The following is a 23,298-nucleotide window of genomic DNA, read 5'->3' as shown; positions in this document are numbered from 1 at the left end:
CACATTACACTGTACATAAAAATTAACTCAAAATGGATTACTGACCTACCTAAATGTAAGCTGAAATTATAAAACTTCTAGAAGTAGTCATATAAAAAAATTTAATGACCTTGTGTTAGACAAGTATTTCTTAACACGTGGCATCAAAAAAAGAAACATTAAAAAATGACAAACTGGATTTATTAAAATTAAAAATGTTGTTCTTCCAAGGAGACAACAAAATTAAAATATAAGCCATAGACTGGCAGAAATTATATTTGCAAAACGTATATGTGATAAAGGATTTGTATCAAAAAGAACTCTTACAACTCATCAAGTAGACAGACTATCCAATGAAATCATTGTACAATGAGCAGATGATTCACTAAAGAAGATACTTGGCTGGAAACTAATGATGCTCAAGGCCAGGTGCAGTGGCTCATGTCTATAATTACAGCACTTTGGGAGGCCAATACAGGAGGATAACTTGGGGTCAGTAGTTCAAGGTCAGCCTGGGCACCATAGAGAGACCACATCTCCGCAGACAATTTTAAAAATTAGCTGGGCAGTGATGTGTGCCTGTAGTCCCAGCTACTTGGAAGGCTGAGGTGGGAGGACACCTTGAGCCCAGGAGTTTGAGGTTACAGTGAGCTATAGTCTTGCCACTGCACTCCAGCCTGGTTGACAGAGGGAGATCCTCCCTCAAAAAAAAAAAAAAAAGGTTCAACATCATTAATCACTAGTAATATATATACAAATTAACCCACAATAAGCTATTACTATACACTAAAAAATAGAAAAGCTTATGTAATAAAGGTTGAAAATACTAAATGTCAGTGAGGATGTAGAGGAATTAGAACTCTTACCAAGATGCTGGTGGCAATGTAAAATGGTACAGTCACTTTCTAAAGAAGTATTTTGACAGGTTCTTAAATGATTAAAATCCACTAAATAATTCAGTACTTTCACCCCAAGTAACTACCCACAATAAATGAAAGATATGTGGGTTAATTTGAACAGAAATATAAATCACAGTTGCTAAAATTGGGAACAATTAAGATGCACATCATCTGGTGTTTGGATAAATAAAACGTGGTGTATACAAGGTATGAAAAACCACTCAGCTAAAAAAGAATGGAAGATGGCCAAACAGATGCAACCGGAAAGCTCCATTCCTGCTGAAAGAGACCAAAATATTGAGTAAACCATATAGCTAACAGACACTATAAAGCAACTATACAATCAACTCTACAAAACAACCAGCTGACAGCATGATGACAGGATCAAAATCTCACATATCAATACAAATCCTAAATGTAAATGATCTAAATTCCACAATTAAAAGGCACAGAGTGGCAAACCGAATAAGAAGACAAGACCCAAGTGTATTTGGTCTTGAGAGATCCATCTCACATATAATGACATCCACAGGCTCAAAGTAAAGGATGGAGAAAGATCTACCATGCAAATAAAAACAAAAAAATGCAGGAGCATCTATTCTTACATAAGATAAAAAAGACTTTAAACCAAAAACAATTAAGAAGAGCATTACAAAATGATAAAGTTTCAATTGAACAAGAAGGCTTAAGTACCATGGTACCATATCTATGTATCCTTTATGTAATGATATTTCTCAGCCTGTTCTGTCTTGCTAATTATGGCTATACTGTAGCATATTTTTGTTGGGTCTATAGCTTTTGATTTTAATAATTTTTACATGTTTATTCATTTAATTATTTACATATTTCTTGAATATCTCTCATATCATCAGACTGTTTCTTATTCCTATAATGAATGAGAAGAACTATCATTGGCATTCCCTTTTTGTAATTTACAAACTTGAAAAAAAGACCCAAGTTCTGTTAGGAGTTTTACAGAGGAAATGTATGAGCCATTCTTGACATCTGAGATCTCGTCTAGTTCAGAAAGGTGGGAACTGGTGAAGGGAAAGGTTTATCCAGATGAAGGCAGGGAATAGAGAATTTTAGGCTGACACTGAGTTTTAAATAAGGGCTATCTGGAAGGCAACTTGTCTGTGCTTTAATTTGACTCAGTTAGCTGGGTTTTCATGCTCATGTATTCTTTCACCTCTAGTACGCTTTGATAACAAGTTAAAAGAACATGCATCCTATACAATATAATAAGAGACATTACATCTATTCAAATAAAATAGAAATGACAAATGTTCATTATCAACACTTTAAAAAATGATACGATAAATATATATCCAGGAGGTAAAATGAAGTAAAAGGTAATGAGATATGACTGATTTTCCCCATTAAGAAAGTAACCAGAATAGGAGCCTCCTCTGCTATTAGAATTCCCAAGGCCTTGGTCAGGTTTGTGACCTGTCCCTGATTATTTAGATCCGTGGCAAATGAAAGGTCTGAGAGGAAAATAGAAGATGCGTGAGAGGAAACTACAAATGAGGGAACTTTGGGCAACATTAACAAAGCTCACTATCCCACATTCATAATCCAGGAACACCCCTAGCCAGCCTTGGGGCCTTGGAATATAGTGAGGTAACAGTGGGGAGGTAGAGAAGAGACTGAAATGGTCATCCACTTTAAGACACAGGAGTAGAAAGATACCCTCAGAGTCAAGTCGCATGTCATTCCTCTTTGTCCAGGCTTCTCTGCAAAGTCCTATAACCCAATTACAAGAGTCTTTCACATCCACCTCCCAGTAATGTTTGCCAGAGCTGAGGATCTGTGCTCCCCATGAAGAAGTATACTGTGTACTTGTTGGATTACAGGACATGTCTGTATCATCAAGGCTGCACTGCAAATGCCTTAGGTCTTCGAACAGAAGCTTGTGATTACTGCATATCTTACGATCCAAGGTGATATACACTATGGCAAAAGAAAACAGTGAATGCAAAAAACAGTTTAAAAGTTTGGAGGTACAGGTGCAGAGGCAGTCTGGCAAATGCTTAACAACCAATCCCTGAAAACAAACAAACAAACAAAAGCAACTGGTTTTGTTTATTAGGAATATTTCCACCTCACTAAGGCCAGTTTCAAGCTACCAACAATTTAATAATCAGTCAAAAAATTTCAAAACATTTAACAATTTGCTCTCATGAGTCAGTACTAACTGGGTCCGGCCTACCACTCTATCATGAGTGGCATACAGAGTATATCAGAGTAATTATGGAGACAGTTTAGCAACAGCTTCTTGTCCATTTGCAGGGCAAATGAATCTTTAATCAAGCAACTAAGATGAAAGAAAATTTAGAGAAAACATAGAGATGTAGGATGTCAAGCTCTGATTTAATTTTTACTAGACTACTAAAAATTTGCCAGCTTATTCATAAGATGCCAAGAAAACATCAAAATGGGCCTTTATTTAAGCCTCCTTATTAACCAATTTTCGCAAAATAAAAAAACATACTAAAAATAATAAAAATACTATTAATTATACTTAAGCTATGACACTGTTATCATTATTAGTCCTAAACAATACCACTTTGCCTAAGATGGGAGGGCTTCACACTTGATCTTAGCCAAAAGGCCAAGAAGTAATGAGGGCTTCACAACTTAAGCAAGCAAAAGTGAAATAAACTGAAAATCTATATGTGCCTTTTTAAAAAGGTGGTTTCTCTCCCAGAATTTCTGGTTTGGACACCATTAAATCAGAATTCTCTTCATCTCATCCCATGGCTGCCTCTCTTCTATATGCCAGACTCACCCTCCATTTCCATTCGTCTGCATAGCCCTCTACACAGTGAAGGGATTTTCTTTCAGACTGCTTTGTGGTTGTACCTATTGTTTACAAACTTGTTTTTCTGCTTTTGAGAATCCTGTGGTTTTTCAAATGTATTCCTTAAAACTTCAATCTTTAGGTAAACATTCGAATAACAACATTAAGATATTTCTAAGAATCGGATCGTGTAAATATAACCAGAGTTGAAATGCTTTGAATGAATATGCAGTTTTATATGCTACACTGAAAAATGAATGCTTTATTTATAGCATTCCTCCAGGTCTTTTTTGAGTGTTTTTTTAAATCACTTAAAATAATCATGTTACGCACTGTATTTCTTATTTATTTATTCCAGACTTCAGTTAGCTTTTCCTGAAAGTTTATTAACAGTTTTAAAATTGGTTATAAAGGTTTCCATATTTACCTGCTTGTTCACTGAAAATAATAATAGAGACAGAGAAGTGAATATAGACTAAACTGAATATAGGTCACCCATATAAAAATACTTACGTTGGAAACATTAGTGCAGTTCACACTCTTACCTCTGAAGAAGTTAAGCCTTTCTGACACCCCAGTGATGGTCCATGCACTGAGCTGTGGGTTCACAGGCTGAGGCATGGCCAGCCTCAGAAACTCATTCCTGCAAAGAAAAATACCTACTTTTAATTACCAGTCCCAAAGGAATCATTAGCAATCCACTAATAAGATGCTTGATCAGAATCCTCACAATTAGGTTGAAGAGTGTGACTTGAACTCAAGAACTAAGAAATATTGCAATTGTAACTGTATTTTACAATGTGCTCTGCTGCTTTTAATACCTCTATGCCAGTAAAGTATGTTATCTCAGTCATAATTATATCAGTTCTCACCTTCACAGCTTCCCTAGGTGAGCCATGCAGAAATACTCATTTAATTTCTGAAATCTGATAGCTGTCAAATTTTTGGAACATGCCACCTGCCACATATGGAGCCTCAGCTCTATACTACATTCCTTCTTGGTGATGTTCCCTTTCTCCTACTTTCACTATCTTTCCATCAGCTGCCTCTCTGAGATTATTTGCCTTTCCCATTGACAACCTGGAATAACCTTCAAATAATTAGGATGTAGAAAATTAGAGGCAGGAAAAATAGTTGCCTTATTGAAACTTCTACATTAGGCCTTGCAATTAAAACTGCTTCCCATCCTTCACTTTCATCTGAAGTAGTCAATATATAAAGCCTGGATGACCTTTGATAAGAAAGGAATAAATACAGACAGAAATTCCTCACTAAAAGTGTGGGTCGATCCCAGCAGAAACAGCCTGATTATTGTCACAATTACCAGGACTTGGATAGAGGGGCAAACTTACCTTTTCATTACGTCTCCCAAATCCTATAAAGAGAGAGAGGATTGCTTAGTTTGCAGCACAACATGGTTCTCTCAATATATCCTAGACATGCAGTCTGAGGATATGGACTGAATTGGAAAACTTAACGTCTTCCACTTTCCTTCTTTGGATAAAGGCATTTTTCATTTTCTTTTTCTTTATAAATATGAAACCCAGTCTGACGTCTACATGTAGTCGATAAAATTACACTCTTGATGAAACATAGTCAGATGGACTGAGGTTGAACAAATGGGAAGAGGAAGGGAAGACATTCTACTGTACAAACATCTGCAACAAGATTGACAGAGGTCCCCACAAAGTTCTTATAAGGATGTGTGGGGCCCAAATTTAGGACTTCAAAACTAAAAGAGTAAATAAATTTCATAAATCTCACACTTTCACATATTGACACATCCTTATACAAAACTGAATCATGTATTCATGAGCTGCTCTGTTGCAACTACTAAGAATCAGTGGGTGTAGTAAGATAATTTTAGAAGAGAATTTTCCTGAATTTGTTACTAGAACTTTTCCAAATAGTTTTCCTTCTCCTCTATGGGACAAGAAAGAGTGAGACCGGGTCTACAGAGGAGTGAAACCTGCCACCATAAGGTCAGGAGAGGCAGAATCTGAATATTTGGAACGGGAAAAGTAATATAGATCAAAAAGGATATAGACTCTAGCAGATACGATTCCCAAGCAGGGTGGTGTTCAGCACCCTGACCTCCTTCAGTTTTTACCTGAGGCAGGTTCACATCTGCTTTACAGCTCATTTCCTTCAGTTTCTCATACATTTCTCTCAGGAGTATACCCATCTTAGCCATTCTAGTTTGACTTCTCTTGAGTTGCTGAAAAACTATCCTGCCTTCTCTTGCCAGGCTCTCTACGTGCTTTTGCTCTTCTTCACGGAGGTATTGACACACCTTAGGATATTCAGCGCTGATCATCATGCTCCGCAAATTTATAAAAACCTGTAGTGATATTTGATTAATTAAATCATGTGTCTAAGTGGTTTTATTCTTTCCTTATCAGCTATTCTGCTTTGTTTCATGTTTTGTGCTATTCTACTAAATATAGTTTAATGCTTTTCCACTTCAAATATAGTATAAATCTTCCTTTCTTCCTCCTTCCCTTTCTCTTCCATTTCCCTGCATCACTCCACCTACTTTCCCTCAAACCTCCATATTTACATTTTAAAAATAAAGATAATAAAGATAAATTAAGATCAAATTTATGTTGTCTTATATAATGTTCTAACCTCTTCATCATTATACCTAAATTTTATTCCATTTTTCTCAATACTCCTACTCATAACAATTTACTTCCTCAGGAAAATAGAGAACATAAGACATTGCTGCATCTTTCTAAATTACCTCCATTTCCAAAACACTGGGTGCTTTTACCAGTGTTTGGCTATGCTTGCCTATTACCTAAGACTACACATCTCTATCCACCCCTTCTCTAGATTACTTTCTTACAATGTTCATTCTTTCCTTCTGCCTGCCTCTGTCTTCCTGTCTCTGTCCCTATTGTTTGCCTACTTTCTCTTTCTGGCTCCATTTCTCTGTCTCATTCTTTCCCTGGCTTGTCTTTGATTTTCTCTGTCTCTGTCTTTCTGTCACTGTGTCTTTATTTCCCCCATCTCTCTTTCACTCAATTATATTATTATTATTATTATTGAGACAAGGCCTCAGTTTGTCACCCAGGCTGGAGTATGGTGGTGCAATCATGGCTCACTGCAGCCTTGAATTCCTGGGCTCAGGAGATCCTTCCTCCTCAGCCTCTTGAGTAGCTGCGACTTCAGACACATGCCGCCATGCCAGGCTACTCAATTACTTTTTTTTTTTTTTTTTTTTTTTTGAGACGGAGTCTCCCTCTGTCACCCAGGCTGGAGTGCAGTGGCATGATCTCAGCTCACTGCAACCTCTGCCTCCCGGGTTCAAGTGATTCTCCTGCCTCAGCCTGCCTCCCGAGTAGCTGGGACTACAGGTGCACGCCACCATGCCCAGCTAATTTTTGTATTTTTAGTAGAGACAGGGTTTCACCACGTTGGCCAAGATGGTCTCAATCTCTTGACCTCGTGATCCGCCCACCTCGGCCTCCCAAAGTCCTGGGATTACAGGCATGAGCCATCGCGCCTGACCTCAATTACTTTTTCACAGTTTTTCCCTTCTTTCCACACCACCTTTAAATACGTGCAAATTTTGCAAATTACTTTGGAAAAAAAATTAAAATATTCTTGTCCCAATTACTTCATCTAGCCTCTCTTGCTAAAACATTTCTATCCTTATTAAAGCTAAATTAATCAAATGTGATCAAACTTGCTGTGCTCATGTGTGTGATTAAAGACCGCTTTACAGAGGTCTTACCTACTCTTTCCTGAACCAAACATTACAACTTACCAAGAACTTCTTTTTTCTAAATCCAAATATTATGCTTTAGTCCTAGAATTCTTCACCTTCCTTCTGCATTTGACACCATTTTCTACTTATTCCTTTTAACCATACTTTGTTTTTCCTGCCACAGAAAAATGCATTCTTACAAAGCCACTGATTCATTTCTTCTGCACTTTCTTATCCCTGAAAATGGGTTCTTCTTGGCCAGCATAGATTCTACAAACCCGGATTCTTTGTATCCATTCTCTGCTTTATTTTTCCCTGAAGCACTTCACGAACATTATTTATTATAAAGTTCACATTTTAATTTGTAGATTGAATTCCCCCACTAGATTATAGACTCCTAGGGTAAGTGATCTATTTCTTCTTTTGTTCACTTCTGTGTCATTTTGTTGGGCTACAGCAGTGAGCAACACATGATAGGCCCTCACGAGAATGCAGGACTCCTCAGAAAATCCATCTGAAATGATCAACATGATTTTTTGGTTCCCCTTTGGCATTCTCACAGTATCACGTATCAATTATTATTATTCTCTACTGGTCCCTGTTTATATGTCTGCTTCAGAAGTGCTTGAGATCTTTGAGAATAAAAATGTTGTTTAATTTACTTATTCAGTTTTAGGTACTTAATTCATGTTTGTGAATGGATTATATAATCCTAAATTCTTACCTAAGCATTCACATTCTAGACCTGGCCATAAGTACATTTATAGCCATATCTCTCATCACTGCCGGACTCTTTTTCATGAATTAATCAAGAGGAGTTACTCACATGTCCAAATAATTTTACCGCTTTTCTAACTTTCAGCTTTCTTATTCCTAAAATCTTCCAACATTATCATCAGTAAATTTCTAAATTTTACTAATACATTAGCATCAGATTGATTTTCACCTAGAAGCTATTTTTTTTAGCATTTCATGTCTGCTAACCTGCTGTAGAACCACATTTTTACCTTCATTCTAGTGATCTTACATGCCACTTTTAGCACATTTCTTGTCACTGCTGATGTATTATTGGTAGATACGGCTTTATTCAGAAAAATCAGGATATTTTTAGTTATATATTGGATTCAACATGAAATCTCACACTAAAGATTAAGTTATATTGTAGAGAAACACATGTAGGTCCTTTTTCTGATCATCCTATTCATGGGACATATGGTTAACTCAAGTTCTTCTCCCACAAGTCACATTTTCTATTCCAAACTGGTTCTGAGAGAAATGAGCTTACTGCTTACTTCCCATGTTCCGATTATGTTGGTCTCTCTGTTTAGATTTCTTTGATTTTTCTGTTTTTTTTTCCAGATGGACTTCATTTGAATCAGGAGTTTCTTCTGAAAAACAAAACTATAAATCTGAGCACTAGAAAAGAAAATATAGTATATTTCAGATACTACCAAAAGAGGTACAGACATGGGACAAGTAAAGAGTGCAGAATGCAGACATGCAGGGGCTTTTCTTAAGGGCACTGATTGTCAAGTCCAAGAGGTCAATGAAACCAAAGGTAGAATTCCCAAATTTAGAAAACAAGACCCATTATCTTAGAAGTCTGGCACTGAAACTGATACAACCTTGTCAATTTTCAGAAGTAACTCTTATTTTATATTTAATTTTAAAATGCTAGCCCTCAACTTATCTACAGTACTATTGGAGCATACTGACCAGTATTTATTAGAATTTTCTATAATAGATTCATTGCAGTCATGACTGTGTTAGCCAATGACTATCATGGAAACTAGTGATTAATGTAGAGCTTCTTACACTGAAATACCAGAACCCTAATGCTCATCAACTTTATCATCATTCTTCTCCCTCAGCCCAAGAGAATTTAAATTTCAGGTGAGCAGGGATGTTTGGTTTCTTCAGTGCTTTATCTTAGTGTCTAGAACAGTGTCTAATTTATGGTTATAAGCAATTCTGTTTATTGCATAAAATTATTAATAACAATAATGATAAGTATATCTTTCCTTATTACCTGTAGGATTCAGGGTTCTTCACATTTCAAAGTGCAATCAGTAGCATTTACTTACCCTATAGTATTCATCAGCCTCCTTTGTCATATAGTGTTTGTGAGTAGCATGCCTTGGGGATTGAGAGCAGAGAAAACACAGCAGGCTCCTATCAGTTTCACAGATGAGGTTCTTGATTTCCTGGTGTCTCCTACAGATCAGCATGGCAGAGCTTGATAACTGGCAGGGGACTGATTCTCTTGTAGGAATAACTTGTTTCTCAGCAAAAATAATGCGTTTGAAGTACATTTGCTGTGATATTTCCCTGCACACAGGGCAGCAATTAGGAGTTAGTGTATCTTCCCACAAGAGGCAGAGACAGGGACTACAAAATCTGTGCCCACAACAAATGATGACAGGGTCTGTCAAATAGTCTGTGCAGATCGAGCAGGTGAGCTCACTGGTAGAACACTGCGTGATAGCAGAAGCCATGTTTCTGAGAAAATAAAAGGAAAGTGTCATTCTTTCCCCCATGGCATATGAAATGAGCTTAAGACCTTTTTTTATTAATTTGTGTATGCACTGTAGCATGACAGGCCATGTTTTCTGAAAGACTAAAATAGGATGGAGAGACACAAACAGTGCAACAGATTGATCACATGCCGTCTTTCTTGACAACCTTGGCCTATAGAACTATTTTCCAGTTCCCTAATAGAAATCCAATATTTTTCATATCTGTTATCTCTTCTACAAAAACATAAAAATTACAAGTCCTGGGCTCATCTGTAGCCACAGGCAGTGGATCATTATTTTGTCCAAAGCTATCAAGATTTCCCCCTTTTTTTCTCTCTCTCTGATTGGTCATCATAAGACATGTACTCCAATTCTGGCCAAGAGAACAAGAAAGTAGACTCGTAGAATAATTCTGTAAAAGGTGTTCTTGCTACAGAAGAGACACATAGAAGAAACAATTGCTTTTTCTGCCTCTGGACATTATTTGGATGCAATATTTGTTTGTGTAACCATTTTGTGGACTCATAGTGAACTAATCTAAGACCAAAGCCAATACTCTAAGGAAAACAGAAAAGTGGAAAGAACCTGCATCCTTAATAATACAATAGAACACTACGTAATTCTGGAGAGGCCAACTAATGCAATAGAAGGAATGGTGGACAATCATCCTTTTACTGATGCCATAAAAATAACTGAATCAGGCAAGAATCATTAATGGATAATAAAATAACTAAGTCATAGATTTTGTGAAAGAGCCTATTTACATATCATCAAAGTTCTACCCCACATGTTAGCTCTATCCACAGTGTTATTGAGGCATAATAGATAAGTGAAAGTGTATAATTTAATGTATACAAACAGAGGTAGATGACTAAGGACACAAAACACCTCTGTAGTATTTTTCCAAAAACATTTTACCTGCATGTAACCATGGGAGGAAATTAGATAAATGCATTTGAAAAACACTATGCAAAAAATAAAACTGGCCTATTAAAATAATTTTAATTTCTAAGGAGAAAATGTCTGGAAACAGCTATATAGCAAAGATAACTAAAAGAAATAAAAAATCTAACTATGATGTAATTATAGTATCATTGATTTGTACCTGGTTTGAAAAAAGTAACAGCCGATTAGGACATTTTTAGAACGCTCAGGGATATCATAAAACCTAGTAGAGTCTTATGGTTGCAGCTCAGAAATGGAGAAGGTTGAAAATACTATTGCCACCTCCCTGCAAGAAAAAAAGTCCGAGAGAAACTAAAGATTGATGAGGTTTAGTTTGTTTGTTTGCTTTGTAAACCATTAGAGAACAGAGGTAACAAGACAACTCAATCAGTTCTGGATAGAGACAGGTACAGCACTGTTCTCAGGACCCATGCATGTGTTTATCTGGGACAGATTTTACCACAGGCCATAAAAACAGAAAATAAACCAAATGGTTTTTAATTTCCTGCTAAAAATCAAAGCTGGGCTAGAGTGAGTGTGCAAAGACCCTTAGGGTCACAGACATAGAAGAATCCTCACCCAAAGGGCAGACCTTTCCAACAGAAATGCCAAGAGGCTCTCACAGGGAAAACCAGGAAGAATCAAGAGAAATTTTCCCTTCTTGTGGTACTGGCTGGGAGAGAAAAATGGCAGCAAACACATGAAATCAACCGTAATATCCATCAATGATAGACCAGGTCAAGAAAATGTGGTACATATACACCATGGAATACTATGAAGCCATGAAAAGGAACGAGACAATGTCCTTCACAGGGACATGGGTGGAGTTGAAAGCCATTATCCTCAGCAAACTGCAGGATACAGAAAACCAAACACCACATGTTCTCACTTATAAGTGGAAGCTGAGTGATGAAAACACATGAATACATGGTGGGGGACAACACACACTGGGGTCTCTCAAGGGTAGGGGGTGGAAGGAGGGAAAGCATCAGGAAGAATAGCTAATAAATGCTGGGCTTAATGCCTCGGTGATGGGATGATCTGTGCAGCAAACCACCATGGCACACGTTTACCTATGTAACAAACCTGCACATCCTGCACATGTACTCCTGAACTTAAATGTTGAAGAAGAAAAAATACATTTTAAAACATCTTTTAATTCCTAGAAGCTTTGCTCACCATGCATTTTCCCCAAGCACTATATTAAAACTGAAAGTGATTTCACACCAGATCTCTTTCTTCCAGTCTCTGCCTTTCTCAATACACATAAAAGCACCCTTTGCAGTGAATCTGCTGATATTTTGTGTAATTTTCTTAATGTTTCTCCCACTGAAACACAACATTTAAAATAATTTATACCAACTATGTTAACGAATATTAACATAATAGTGACAAAGACTAGTTATGTATCATGGATTAATTTAATGTAATTTATTTTTATGTTATTTTTCATTTTGAAAGTTTTTTACAAGTAGCAAAAATATATGTGCACAGTTGAATTGGGAGAATAAAAGTAGACAGGTATCTGTATAGTAACCATAGGCTTTTGAATTAACAGTAACAAAACTTTTTAACATAAAAAGTCCAGAACCTGTTAAGGCACTCAGGAGGAGGGTCTCCAGGTGCAGAGAGTGGTTCTCATTCCAGTTCTATTCCTTTAAAAGATTTCTGGATAACCACTGCCACCATCCAGGTGGCCACAAATGGGGCTTTTCCACATTAATATGCTTGCTGAACGCAGCTTCAATGTATTCTGAAACATAGGAAAGAGATGCGACTGGACCTTTGGTTAAAGGCTTTATTAAAGGCTCCGTGAAAACTACGGAGAAAGAAAAGCAAACAGTAACCAGAAGTCAGGTAGCCTAGTTCATGAAGCTCACTTTTCTCACCTTACAGTTGGTGCTTCTCCTCAAGGAACCTCCTTTGTCTTATCCTGCCTGCCCCACCACACAGAACTGATGCTTTGTAGCTGCCCGCACTGTCCAGATCCAGAAAGAGGAGGAGATGGGAGAGGGCTGAAGTCTTCATTACCAGCTGTGCTTTGTTTGCTCTCTGAAAAGGGATCCTTCTCAGATTAACAGCCAGGCTAATGAGTTAGCCTAGCTGGTGCATCAGTATCACCTGAAAAGCTTCTGAGGCCACAGATTGCTGGGGATTACCCATGGCTATTCTTCATTCAGTAGGTCTGGAGTGGGGCCAGAGAGTTTGAGTGTTAGGCAACTTATAAGAGGTTGCTGCTGGTCCCTGAACCATACTTTGAGAATCTCTGATTTAGCCCAATGTTCATAAAAGATGATATGTTTAGGTTGTACAAGGATGGACAATTTTAAAAAATCTATTTGGAAAGCACAAAAATAGAAGTCCAGGATGTAAACTTGCCACTGTATCTTCTTAAGAATGGTAGGAAATGCATCCCCTTTTGCCCATACAACCACAGCACCGTGGGAAGGCTACTGTGCAGGACTCTTGCTTTTCAGGGTCTAGGAGCTCAAGGAACAAGATATAGACCCAATGTGCAGGGTCCCAGGCAGCCCTAGTTTTAGTTCCTTTCCTTACCCCAGCCTTACAACCAGTAGGTGATCAGGAAATGGGCCCTTACTGCAGAGGTTCACAATGTGTGGCTGTGAATATTTTTAGGGTTCATAAAGTCAAAACTATTTTTATAATAATAATACTATTTAGACATTAATTGCCCTTTGAAATTTTATTATCCCATGAGTATACAGGAGATTTTCCCAGGGGCTACATGACATGAAATATCACAAAAGATTGAATAGAGAAGCAGATGTGAGAATCCAGATAACTTCTATTAAGCCAGACATTATAGTGATTTGTAAACATGTAATCAAAGCCACTCTTTTATTTATTTTTATGGTTTTGGAAAGTATACTTATTTTTTATAGAAATATTACATTACCAATTATGGTTTTATAATTGTTATTTTAAATTATTAATAAATAGATATTTGTTTTTCAGCTTTAATTTCTAATACAGCATATCTTGACATTAAAAAACCCACATCAACAAAAGCTTGTGGAGACTCTCAATTATTTCATCAGCTTAACTGAGGTATAATTTACATACCATAAAATTTACTTAATGTATAGAGTTTAAAGACGTTAATAAATTGCTGTTAAATTCATTTTATGCCTGATCACCATATCCAGTTTTAGAACACTTTAATTCTTTCAAAAACATCTCTTCTCCCTCTGCTTTTTTTTTTTATACTTAAGTTCTAGGGTGCATGTGCACAACGTGCAGGTTTGTTACATATGTATACATGTGCCATGTTGGTGTGCTGCACCCGTTAACTCGTCATTTACATTAGGTATATCTCCTAATGCTATCCCTCCCCACTCCTCCCACCCCAGGACAGGCCCTGGTGTGTGATGCTCCCCACCCTGTGACCAAGTGTTCTCATTATTCACTTCCCACCTATGAGTGAGAACATGCAGTGTTTGGTTTTCTGTCCTCGCGATAGTTTGCTCAGAATGATGGTTTCCAGCTTCATCCATGTCCCTACAAAGGACATGAACTCATCCTTTTTTATGGCTGCATAGTATTCAATGGTGCACACATATGTTTATTGTGGCACTCTTCTCCCCTTTTATAGTCAATCTCTACTCACATCCCTGTCTTCAAGGAACTGCTGCTCTGTTTCTTGTCTGTAAGATTTTTGTTTTTGTTGTTGCTATTTTTGTTGTTGCTTTCTAAAGAAGAGTCTTGCTTTGTTGCCCATGCTGGCGTGCAGTGGCACTATCACAGCTCACTGTAGCCTCAACCTCCTGGGCTCAAGCGATTTTCCCTCCTCATCTTTCTGCATAGTTTGTACTTCAAGCAAACACCACCACACCCAGCTAGTTTTTAATTTCTTGTAGAGACAGGATCTCACTCTGTTTCCCAAGCTGGTCTCACACTCTTGGGCTTAAGTGATCCTCTTGCCTTGGCCTCCCAAACTGCTGGGATTACAGGTGTGAGGCACCCCACCTGACCTGTCTATAGCGTTTTGACTTTTAATAAATATTACACATGTAATCATTCAATATATAATCCTTTGTGTCATTTAATATGTTTTTGAGATTCATCATGATTTTATGTATCTATGATTTGTTCTTTTTTTAACTTTTATTTTTTATAATTTCAACTTTTATTTCAGATTCAGGGAGTAAATGTGCACGTTCTTTACATGGGTATATTGTGTGATGCTGAGGTTTGGGGTACGAATGATTCCATCACACAGATAGTGATCAATTTATGTATGTCTGAATCAGTGCCTGGAACTTTAAATAGACTCTTATAAATGTCTGTGGATTATATTATTTAAAACGAGCAGCCATTGAAAATTCACTTTTACTGAAAACATTTCATGAAATAGCCCCTTTGATAAAATATTTCTAAATTGACCCTTACATTTTCTTACCTTTCCTTCTACAACCAACTCTACAGCCTTCCATCATGTCTACTCCATTTGATTGTTTAAGTCACCATCCACTTCAACGTTGTTACGTACAATACCCTATCTGTAACCTCCTTTTAATCACTCTCTTTTCAATAATACTGTTGGTTACTTATTTCTTCTTGATTTCATTTTATTCTTATAACTTCATATTCTGAAAACACTCATTTTTATTAGATTCTCAGACAAAATTTATATTCATCTGACTTCCAGCCTACCTCAGAGAACACCCTTTAGCAGACTTTTTGGAAGTCTCCTTCTTTTCTGTTTCATATCCAACTATTAGACTGTCCAAGTGCTCAGTTTTGCTACCTTTCCCTCCTTGATTATGCTCAAAATTAGTGTCATATGGTGTGATGCTTTAATTAATATCTGATAATGTTACCCAAAGTTATGCTTCACTGATGTATTCATCTATTCAATATTTACTCACTAAATATGAGTGCAAGGCATTGTTCCAGATTCTAAACTGTTCAGTAAAAATTATAGGGGTCCTTGTTTTGGACCAAGCTCCTGTGCTAGGCCCCAACAGAGCAGACTAAAAACCAAAATGAAGTTTCCCATACTGAAGTTCTACATCACCAAACCAAAACTAAGTGTTGGTTGTTGGGTTGATTTCTGACTGTCCTATTAATAGAAATCAGAAGATAGAGATTACGTAAATTCCCAAATAGGGTAGTTTCAGTCGGCACGATATTGAGGTTCTCTCTGTTTTAATGTTTAACCCAAAAAGTAACCTGAAGTATTCTGATATTAACCAAGCAGTTATTTTTCTGTACTCTTTCTCCCTGTCCCTGCCTTACAAGGAACATAACTTTAACTTTGAGATGATCAGCCAGTTTTCCATTCATTGTTTTTGCTTTCTTCAGCTCTGTATATAAAACCAAGCTTTTCTCAGCTTATAAGAACACTTACTCTATTTTATGAAATACAGTGTTGCCAACTTCTGGAATCACAGATAAAGCCAATTAGGATCTTTAAATTAATGGTTGTCACTTTGGTTTTTTAACAGAACCAAACAAATGTAATACATATTATGGAGTAGTAAACTATTTTTTTGTTTTGTTTTGTTTTGAGACAGAGTCTCGCTCTGTCGCCCAGGTTAGAGTGCAGTGGCACAAGCTCCGCTCACTGCAAGCTCCGCCTCCCAGGTTCACGCCATTCTGCTGCCTCAGCCTCCTGAGTAGCTGGGACTACAGGCGCCCGCCACCAAGCCTGGCTAATTTTTTGTATTTTTAGTAGAGACGGGATTTCACCACGTTAGCCAAGATGGTCTCGATCTCCTGACCTGGTGATCTGCCCACCTCGGCCTCCCAAAGTGCCAGGATTACAGGCGTGAGCCACCGCGCTCGGCCATGGAGTAGTAAACTAATATTTGGACTCCAGATTCTTATATGCACTGGGATAGGTAATGGGCATTTCAAAAATTAGAACTCCCAACTTCCCTGACAAAACCTGCTTACCTTTTTCTAAATGTCAAAATAACTAGGAATGATCTGAATTTCTCTTGTACTTTTACTTTCCATTTCAGGAAATTATCTTGCTTTTACCTCCAAAATATGTGGCAAATTGTCCAGTTTCCTTACTTTTTGTGTATTAAGTACCATTACTGAGCACATGAAATAATTTGCTGCCAAGAGAACTTTGTTCTATCTGTCTTCATTTGTCTCCCGTTCTCCCATGAAAGAATCCAATAGAGCAAAAGGCAGAGGAAAGAGGGATTCAACCTTTTTATTTTTCCCTGCCTTACTGGTAAGCTAAGACGTGTCATACCATCTCTTGCCATTGCACTAGGATTTACATTATTAGCTGCCCTGGATTTCAGGCCTTCAGATTCAGACTAAATTACACCATTAGCTTTTTCCAGAGCTTCTTGTTTAGAGATGATAGGATTGTAGAGCCAATTTCTCATTATAAAATCACATTCTCTCTCACACATACACATGCTCACACACACACATGCTCATACACACACACACACACACACACACACACAGTCCCCTATTGCTGCTGTTTCTCTGGAGAATTTTGACAAATACCTTAAGGAAAATTTACATTGATACATAATAAAAGAGATTTGACAAAAATGAATACACATTATGGAATAAAACTGATTAATCCAAATTGGCATTTTATTAATATGTTATTATTTCAAATATTAGCATAATTGTTACAGTTGTAAGTGGTGTAACAACTAGCTTAAAAATTAGAAGCAATACAAAAACATATAACTGCTATTATTTAATATTGCTCTGTATTTTCTAAAAGAACACATAAATAAAAAGAGATTTGAAGTATTAAAAATATAAATATTGCCATTATTTTCTGGTACAGTTTACCTAGAAAATCACTTATAATTTGCTAAGAAATCTAGGAACAAAAACACTAAAATCAATGGATATAAACTGGATGCCACTTCTTCTATGATGCAAACGTTAATGAGAACATGAAAACAGAGGAAAGTATGAGAGGGCAGTAGCCTTCAACTGACTTTAAAAGATAGCAGTAAACCAAAATAATTAAAGCTATGTGGTACTGGTGAATTCACAGGTGGACCAGGAGAACAGTATAGCGTGCATATCTACTCCTGTATCTTTCTAGGTATCCATGTATATTTCTGTATCTCCTGAATGATAAAAGTGAGATGGACTTGCACCTGAGGCAGCAGGAAGAATCTGGAGCTTCCACCCAGCAGAGTAAATACAACAGACACCACTTGGAGAAGCAGTGCCCTGCCCAGTCACAAAGCATTGATTCTATGGAGAAGTTTATTCAAGTGATATAGATAAATTTCCATGTTTAATTTCATGTTATTGAAATCAGTAAGAAGTCTCTTTGGGAGCTGAATCAGATATACATGTAAAAATATTGCCCCCTACATCATTCTGCCCACACTCAAGCATGGGAATGGCCAAGTCCTTACTTCAGGGAGTGGGGAGAGTGATGGCAGGAGTCTGGCAACGTTCTTAAGGCACCTGCCCTAACTCCCACCAGCTACTCTTCACTCTACATTCAGCACAGGAGTCCTGAGGGACACTTCACAAAGAAGGTGGAGATTACAGACTCAGTGTCCCCCTACCACCTCTTGCTGGCAGAAAATAAGGAAAGAAAAACTTGTTACTTCTGGAATACTCAGTCTAATACCCCATAGCCCAATCATCTCATTGTTTATTCCAAAAACCTCAATTCCATGAACTCTCTCTCTCTGGCTAGTTGTGTATATGGGTGGGGAGGCAATACTGGCTAATACTAATATTTGTTCTCTATGGTTGGTCCCCACTTCCTGGGTTTATGGACCTAATATAGAGAGTAGTGCACTGCATCAAGTTCCTTGTTTATAACCCGTCCCACTTTGTACAGAGGAGGAGGGGGAGAAAGGAGGGAAGGGAAAAGTCAAGGAAGTAAAAAGGAGCAGGAGGAGGGTCCCCTCCCTTTGACATAGATAACATAGATGGACTTTTGGCTTGGAAGGACTGTCCAACCTTTTAGGCTATTAACCAGGCTCAGGTTGAGCCTGAGTCAGAAGTACCCTGAGGAAGCTGAGCTAGAGCTGCTGCCCTCAGACTAGCCATCTTCATCTTCACTCCCACTGCTAGAGTCGGAGTAGTTACTACTTTCATCCTCTTTCCATCTTCCTTCTTGTTTTCCTAATCCCTATGAGGAATTATACTTGACCCAAATGGTTTCTAATGAATTTGTTCCTGGAGCCAGCAGCCTCTGCTCCTCTTCAAATTCTTCTTTCAGACTCCATTCTGATGGGATGGCAGATCTTTCTATCAAACCTGGTGTTTGGGCCTCCTGTGATGCTCATGTTCTTGTGCTAATTAGAAGTTGACTGTCTATGCAGCATAATTTTTTTGAGACAGACAATTGAGCCAGAGATTCAGGTCTATCTTGCAGTATTTCAGCAACTCCTCAGCCTGGCTCTTATGTTCCTTAAGGCTCTGCAGAATATACTGATGGTATCTGCCAATCTCTGTCATGGTCTTACTCAATGGCACCTGTTGCAGCTTCCTACTCAATCATGAATCTTGATGATACTTTTGGAATCCATTCATGAGGGGCTTCTTGGGCTCTCCATGGAATTGTATCTTTATGGAAGAGTCATAGTTTTCTGGTTGAGATCTCAATTGCACATTTTCTGAGGCCTTATTGATGCCCTTCTAATCCATCTAGGCAAGAATGCTTTCTGAAATGCAAATATGCTCGTATCCCTATCCTGCTTAACCTTATTACGGGTTTTTGATAAACTACAGGAAAGTACTTACACTCCTCTGGATGTCTTCTACGTCCTATGTGATGTATTTCGTGCTCAATGTATGGATTGTTCTTCCCACAAATCCCTTGGATTCTAGAAACACTGAGTTCTTTGTATTTCTTTAACATGCCACAATCTTCTGTACTTGTTTTTTATCTTGAATAACATGATTACTTTGCCAGTGGGAATACAAATAAATGAAATCACTTTGAAACAGCTTGGCATTGTAAAATTGAAGATGCACAAACTTTACAACACAGACATTCAACCTATAGGTAGATACTGTCTGGAAGGAGAATCTCTTGAATATTTGCATTAGGATACATGTTCACAGAAGCAAAATATAGAAAACATTCCAAATATACACCAGCAGAAAATGAATAAATACATTTTATTATTCACCAGTTATCCAAATTTGGGTTATCCACTCCAAACTCCCACTTGATTGTCTACATAAATAGATCTGGACCCATTAAATAGATCTTCTTTGTCACGTGTTAATGATGTTAAACTTTGTGAGTAGAAGGCATTGGAGAGATGTTTCAAGAAGGTGCTTTTCAATCTGCTTTTTGTGTGCACCCTTGGCAAACTCTGGCAATGCAAATGACATCTCCAGCATCTGACACGGAGGGCATACAGAGCTACACCAGTGCCCAGATTCTGTAGTTCAGGCTGCTGCTATGGCACCCACTTCCTGAAGTTCATGGTGGCCAGGAGAACCCAGCGGCCAAGAGCTTCTCCTGAAATTGTCCTTTGCCAAATTTGTAGTATAGCCCCTCTGGCTTGACATTTCTCCATAAACAGCTTTACACAGTGGCCCAGAAGACAAGTTTCTGGGGAGTTCTGAAGTGTCAATTTGAAGCAGATTCTCCAAGGGTAACACTACAGCGACTTCTTAACATTGAGCGAGGCCACAATGTGAGGGGACTCTTCATTGGCTGCTCCAAATTCACCATGGAGACAAGAGCAATTCCTTATATCTGCTCATCACATATTCTTGAGACTTCTCTTTACATATTACTAGACAATATTTCATTGTTCCAATGCTGTAACAATTAATAATTCTTTATATTAACTTTCCCTATTCACATTACTGTATGTTTTCTCTGTCTTGATGGACCCTGAATCCTACCCTCATGTGAATGAATGCTCTATATCAGCAAAATATGGCAAACTACATCCACAGTGATAATATATTTGAACCCTTAAAAGTCAATGAAAAAAATCAAGTCCCTGAAAATTACACATGGTATGATTGTCTTTATAAAAATTTCAAAAATACATAATGCCAAAACATGTAAAGGATACAGCCATGTGTGATAAAATTATAAATAATGACAGAGGAAAGATAAATAAACATAAAATTCAAGAAAATGCAAAAGCGTAACTGTCATTAGTACATGGGGCATCCAAAGATATTAGAAATGTTATTTTCTTCATATGGCTATTAGGTTCACAAATGTTCATTTAATTACTATACATATATGTTATACTATATAGCCTTTTATATAAATAAAAAGAAATTAATTATTTCTTATGCTATAGAGTGATAACATTTACTAAAAGTGTCATTTGATCCATTTCCCAAATAGTGTGCTGAGATAGTGATCCTCTCAGCCCAGGGTGGCCAGGCAGGCCGTGAGGCCTTTGGCTTGGGATAATCTTGTGCATATTCCCCAGTGTGCTCTCTGACATACTGATGTTTTCTTCTGTGTGAAGTGACATGAATAGATTAGACTTGATTCCCTGATAATGCCAGATGAGAGTTTTACTATATTAGGCCATTCTCCTTAGATTTAATACTGAGTTAAATGTTTCCACTTCAGAATAACCTCTTATAATTATGAAATTTATTTTTAATCCATAGGGAGAAGATAAACAATATAAACACACACATATATAAACACTCACATAACTATATATAATATTCAACTTTATTTCAAATATACCAATTTTAAAATTTATCAATATACCCATTATTATTCTTTGAGTGACATACCACACAAATTCAATACAGAGTCTCTAAAGAATCCTCTTAGGCTACTTCACTCAAAGTCTCTGCAGCTGCCTGCACTGTGAAGGCTGCAACAGAAATCTGTCTCTTCACATCTCCCCAGGCCTTGGAAGGGTCTACTTTACTTTCAATATCAAACAGAGCATCATAAATTCCTGGGAATGACTCCCCTGCATACTTGTTGTGGCTGCTTGGAGCATAGATGACATGCCTGTTGATAAAATCATTTGCTGTTTATTAGGTGCCCAAATGATATACAAGAGAAACACAAGAGCACTCTGCAATTCCTGGATTGCATATTCCTATAACAATTTGAACAAGCCACTTGTCAACTGAACTTCCAAGTTCAATCATCTCTGAAGACTATTATATGAAATCTATAGTAATTAATTATATTTAATTTCAAACAAATAAATTAAAGTGGTTCAGTACTACAAAACTAACAATGATGATAGTAACCACAGCAATCATTCTTGGTATTTAGTGTTTACTTACAATTTTTCTGATGTTTAGAAATAAACTCTACACAGTTGATATTAGTATTTCACAGAGGAGGAAACTGAGGTCTGAAAGATAAAGTAACTAAATGATTTGTCTCAAGGCACATGACAAGTAACTGCTGATTTTTTAGTATATCATGCTACCCCCTACATTACAGCACAATTGTGATCGTTACAGTCTTGTTTGTGATCAGTAAACCCTCTATTGTATTTTTTTTGTCTTTTTTAAAAAAGTCACACTACCATGTTAGAATACTTAATATAGAGTTTGAAGAATCATCAAAAACAATTTCGTAATGTTCCACGTGACCAAAGCAGAAAATGTTTTATAGAATGGGCTAAGACAGTTCATGTAATAGCCCACAGAAGAGAAAGACAAACTCCAAAGTAAAGATGTAAATAAGGCCAGAAGCAGTAGCTCATGCCTGTAATCCCATATATTAGGGAGGCCAAAGTGGGAGGATTGCTTGAGGCCAGGAGTTCTAGACGAGCCTGGGCAACATAGGGACACCCTGTCACTACAAACGAAAATACAAATATTAGCTGGGCATGGTGGCATGTGACTGTAGTCCTAGCTTCTTGGGAGGCTGCCGCAGGAAGATTGGTTGAGCCCAAAAGTCTGAGGCTGCAGTGAGCTACAATTGCACAACTGAACTCCAGCCTGGGAGACAGAATAGGACCCTATCTCTTAGAAAAAAAAGGGGGTGGGGGATGGATAAAAATATGCCGCCATTGGTGATCTGATCGAGTCAACCTATTTGGAAGATGTTCTTACTCCCAAGCCCAACCCTTTGATAATCCCTAGAAAGAAAGTTAGGGCCATTTCTGGCTGTCTAATGATCTATCTCATTCTGCAATATTTAGAAGATCAACCTCGGGACAGTCAATGTTTGACAGAAAAAATCCAACTGTCAGGATTTAGGAGGAAATAAAATATCTAAATATCAACATTAGGGAAAAGAATAAATAAATATATATTTATTACATACATTATATATAGAGAGATGTTTGGGTTGTGTGTATACATAAGTAAAAATATATTTAAGATAGAAAAGGAGCTAAAATTATACACACAAGAATATAACAATGATTTTATATTTTTCTGATAAAATTGGGGAGATTTTTATTTTCTGTCGTGGCTTTCTGGATCTTCTATATTTTCTAAAATAAATTTATATTCTTTTATAATCAGAACAAAGATACTCAAAATAAAGAT

The 23,298-nt window shown here is 37.3% G+C and overlaps 2 protein-coding genes and 1 long non-coding RNA gene across 13 annotated transcripts in view; 1 reads left to right on the top strand and 2 right to left on the bottom strand.

The window, feature by feature from the left end:
* LOC129393397 (uncharacterized) overlaps positions 1–23,298 on the top strand; it is a 130,092-nt gene that overhangs the window by 4,861 nt on the left and 101,933 nt on the right. The window lies entirely within an intron of this gene.
* Positions 2,174–9,888, bottom strand: TRIM77 (tripartite motif containing 77). Of its 2 annotated transcripts, XM_003846124.4 has the most exons (6): positions 9,478–9,888; positions 8,686–8,781; positions 5,792–6,022; positions 5,034–5,056; positions 4,227–4,324; positions 2,174–2,831 (listed from the first exon to the last, which is right to left on the bottom strand). In XM_003846124.4, exons 1-6 carry the CDS (start codon positions 9,886–9,888, stop codon positions 2,338–2,340), a joined length of 1,353 nt encoding a protein of 450 aa, XP_003846172.4. In that variant the 3' UTR covers positions 2,174–2,337. The 2 variants fall into 2 exon arrangements, with proteins under 2 accessions (XP_003846172.4, XP_034789414.2); XM_034933523.2 differs by lacking the exon at positions 5,792–6,022.
* LOC100994186 (glutamate carboxypeptidase 2) overlaps positions 21,485–23,298 on the bottom strand; it is a 65,467-nt gene continuing 63,653 nt past the window's right edge. For all 10 annotated transcript variants that reach the window (XM_055094732.2, XM_055094734.2, XM_055094739.2 and 7 more), the window contains one exon: positions 21,485–21,793. In XM_055094732.2, the coding sequence (XP_054950707.2) occupies positions 21,604–21,793 (190 nt within the window). In that variant the 3' untranslated portion in view covers positions 21,485–21,603. The remainder of the gene's footprint in view (positions 21,794–23,298) is intronic.

Source organism: Pan paniscus, chromosome 9 (assembly GCF_029289425.2).
Source record: "Pan paniscus chromosome 9, NHGRI_mPanPan1-v2.0_pri, whole genome shotgun sequence".
NCBI lineage: Eukaryota > Metazoa > Chordata > Mammalia > Primates > Hominidae > Pan > Pan paniscus.
This window is presented reverse-complemented; position numbering and strand designations above follow the sequence as displayed.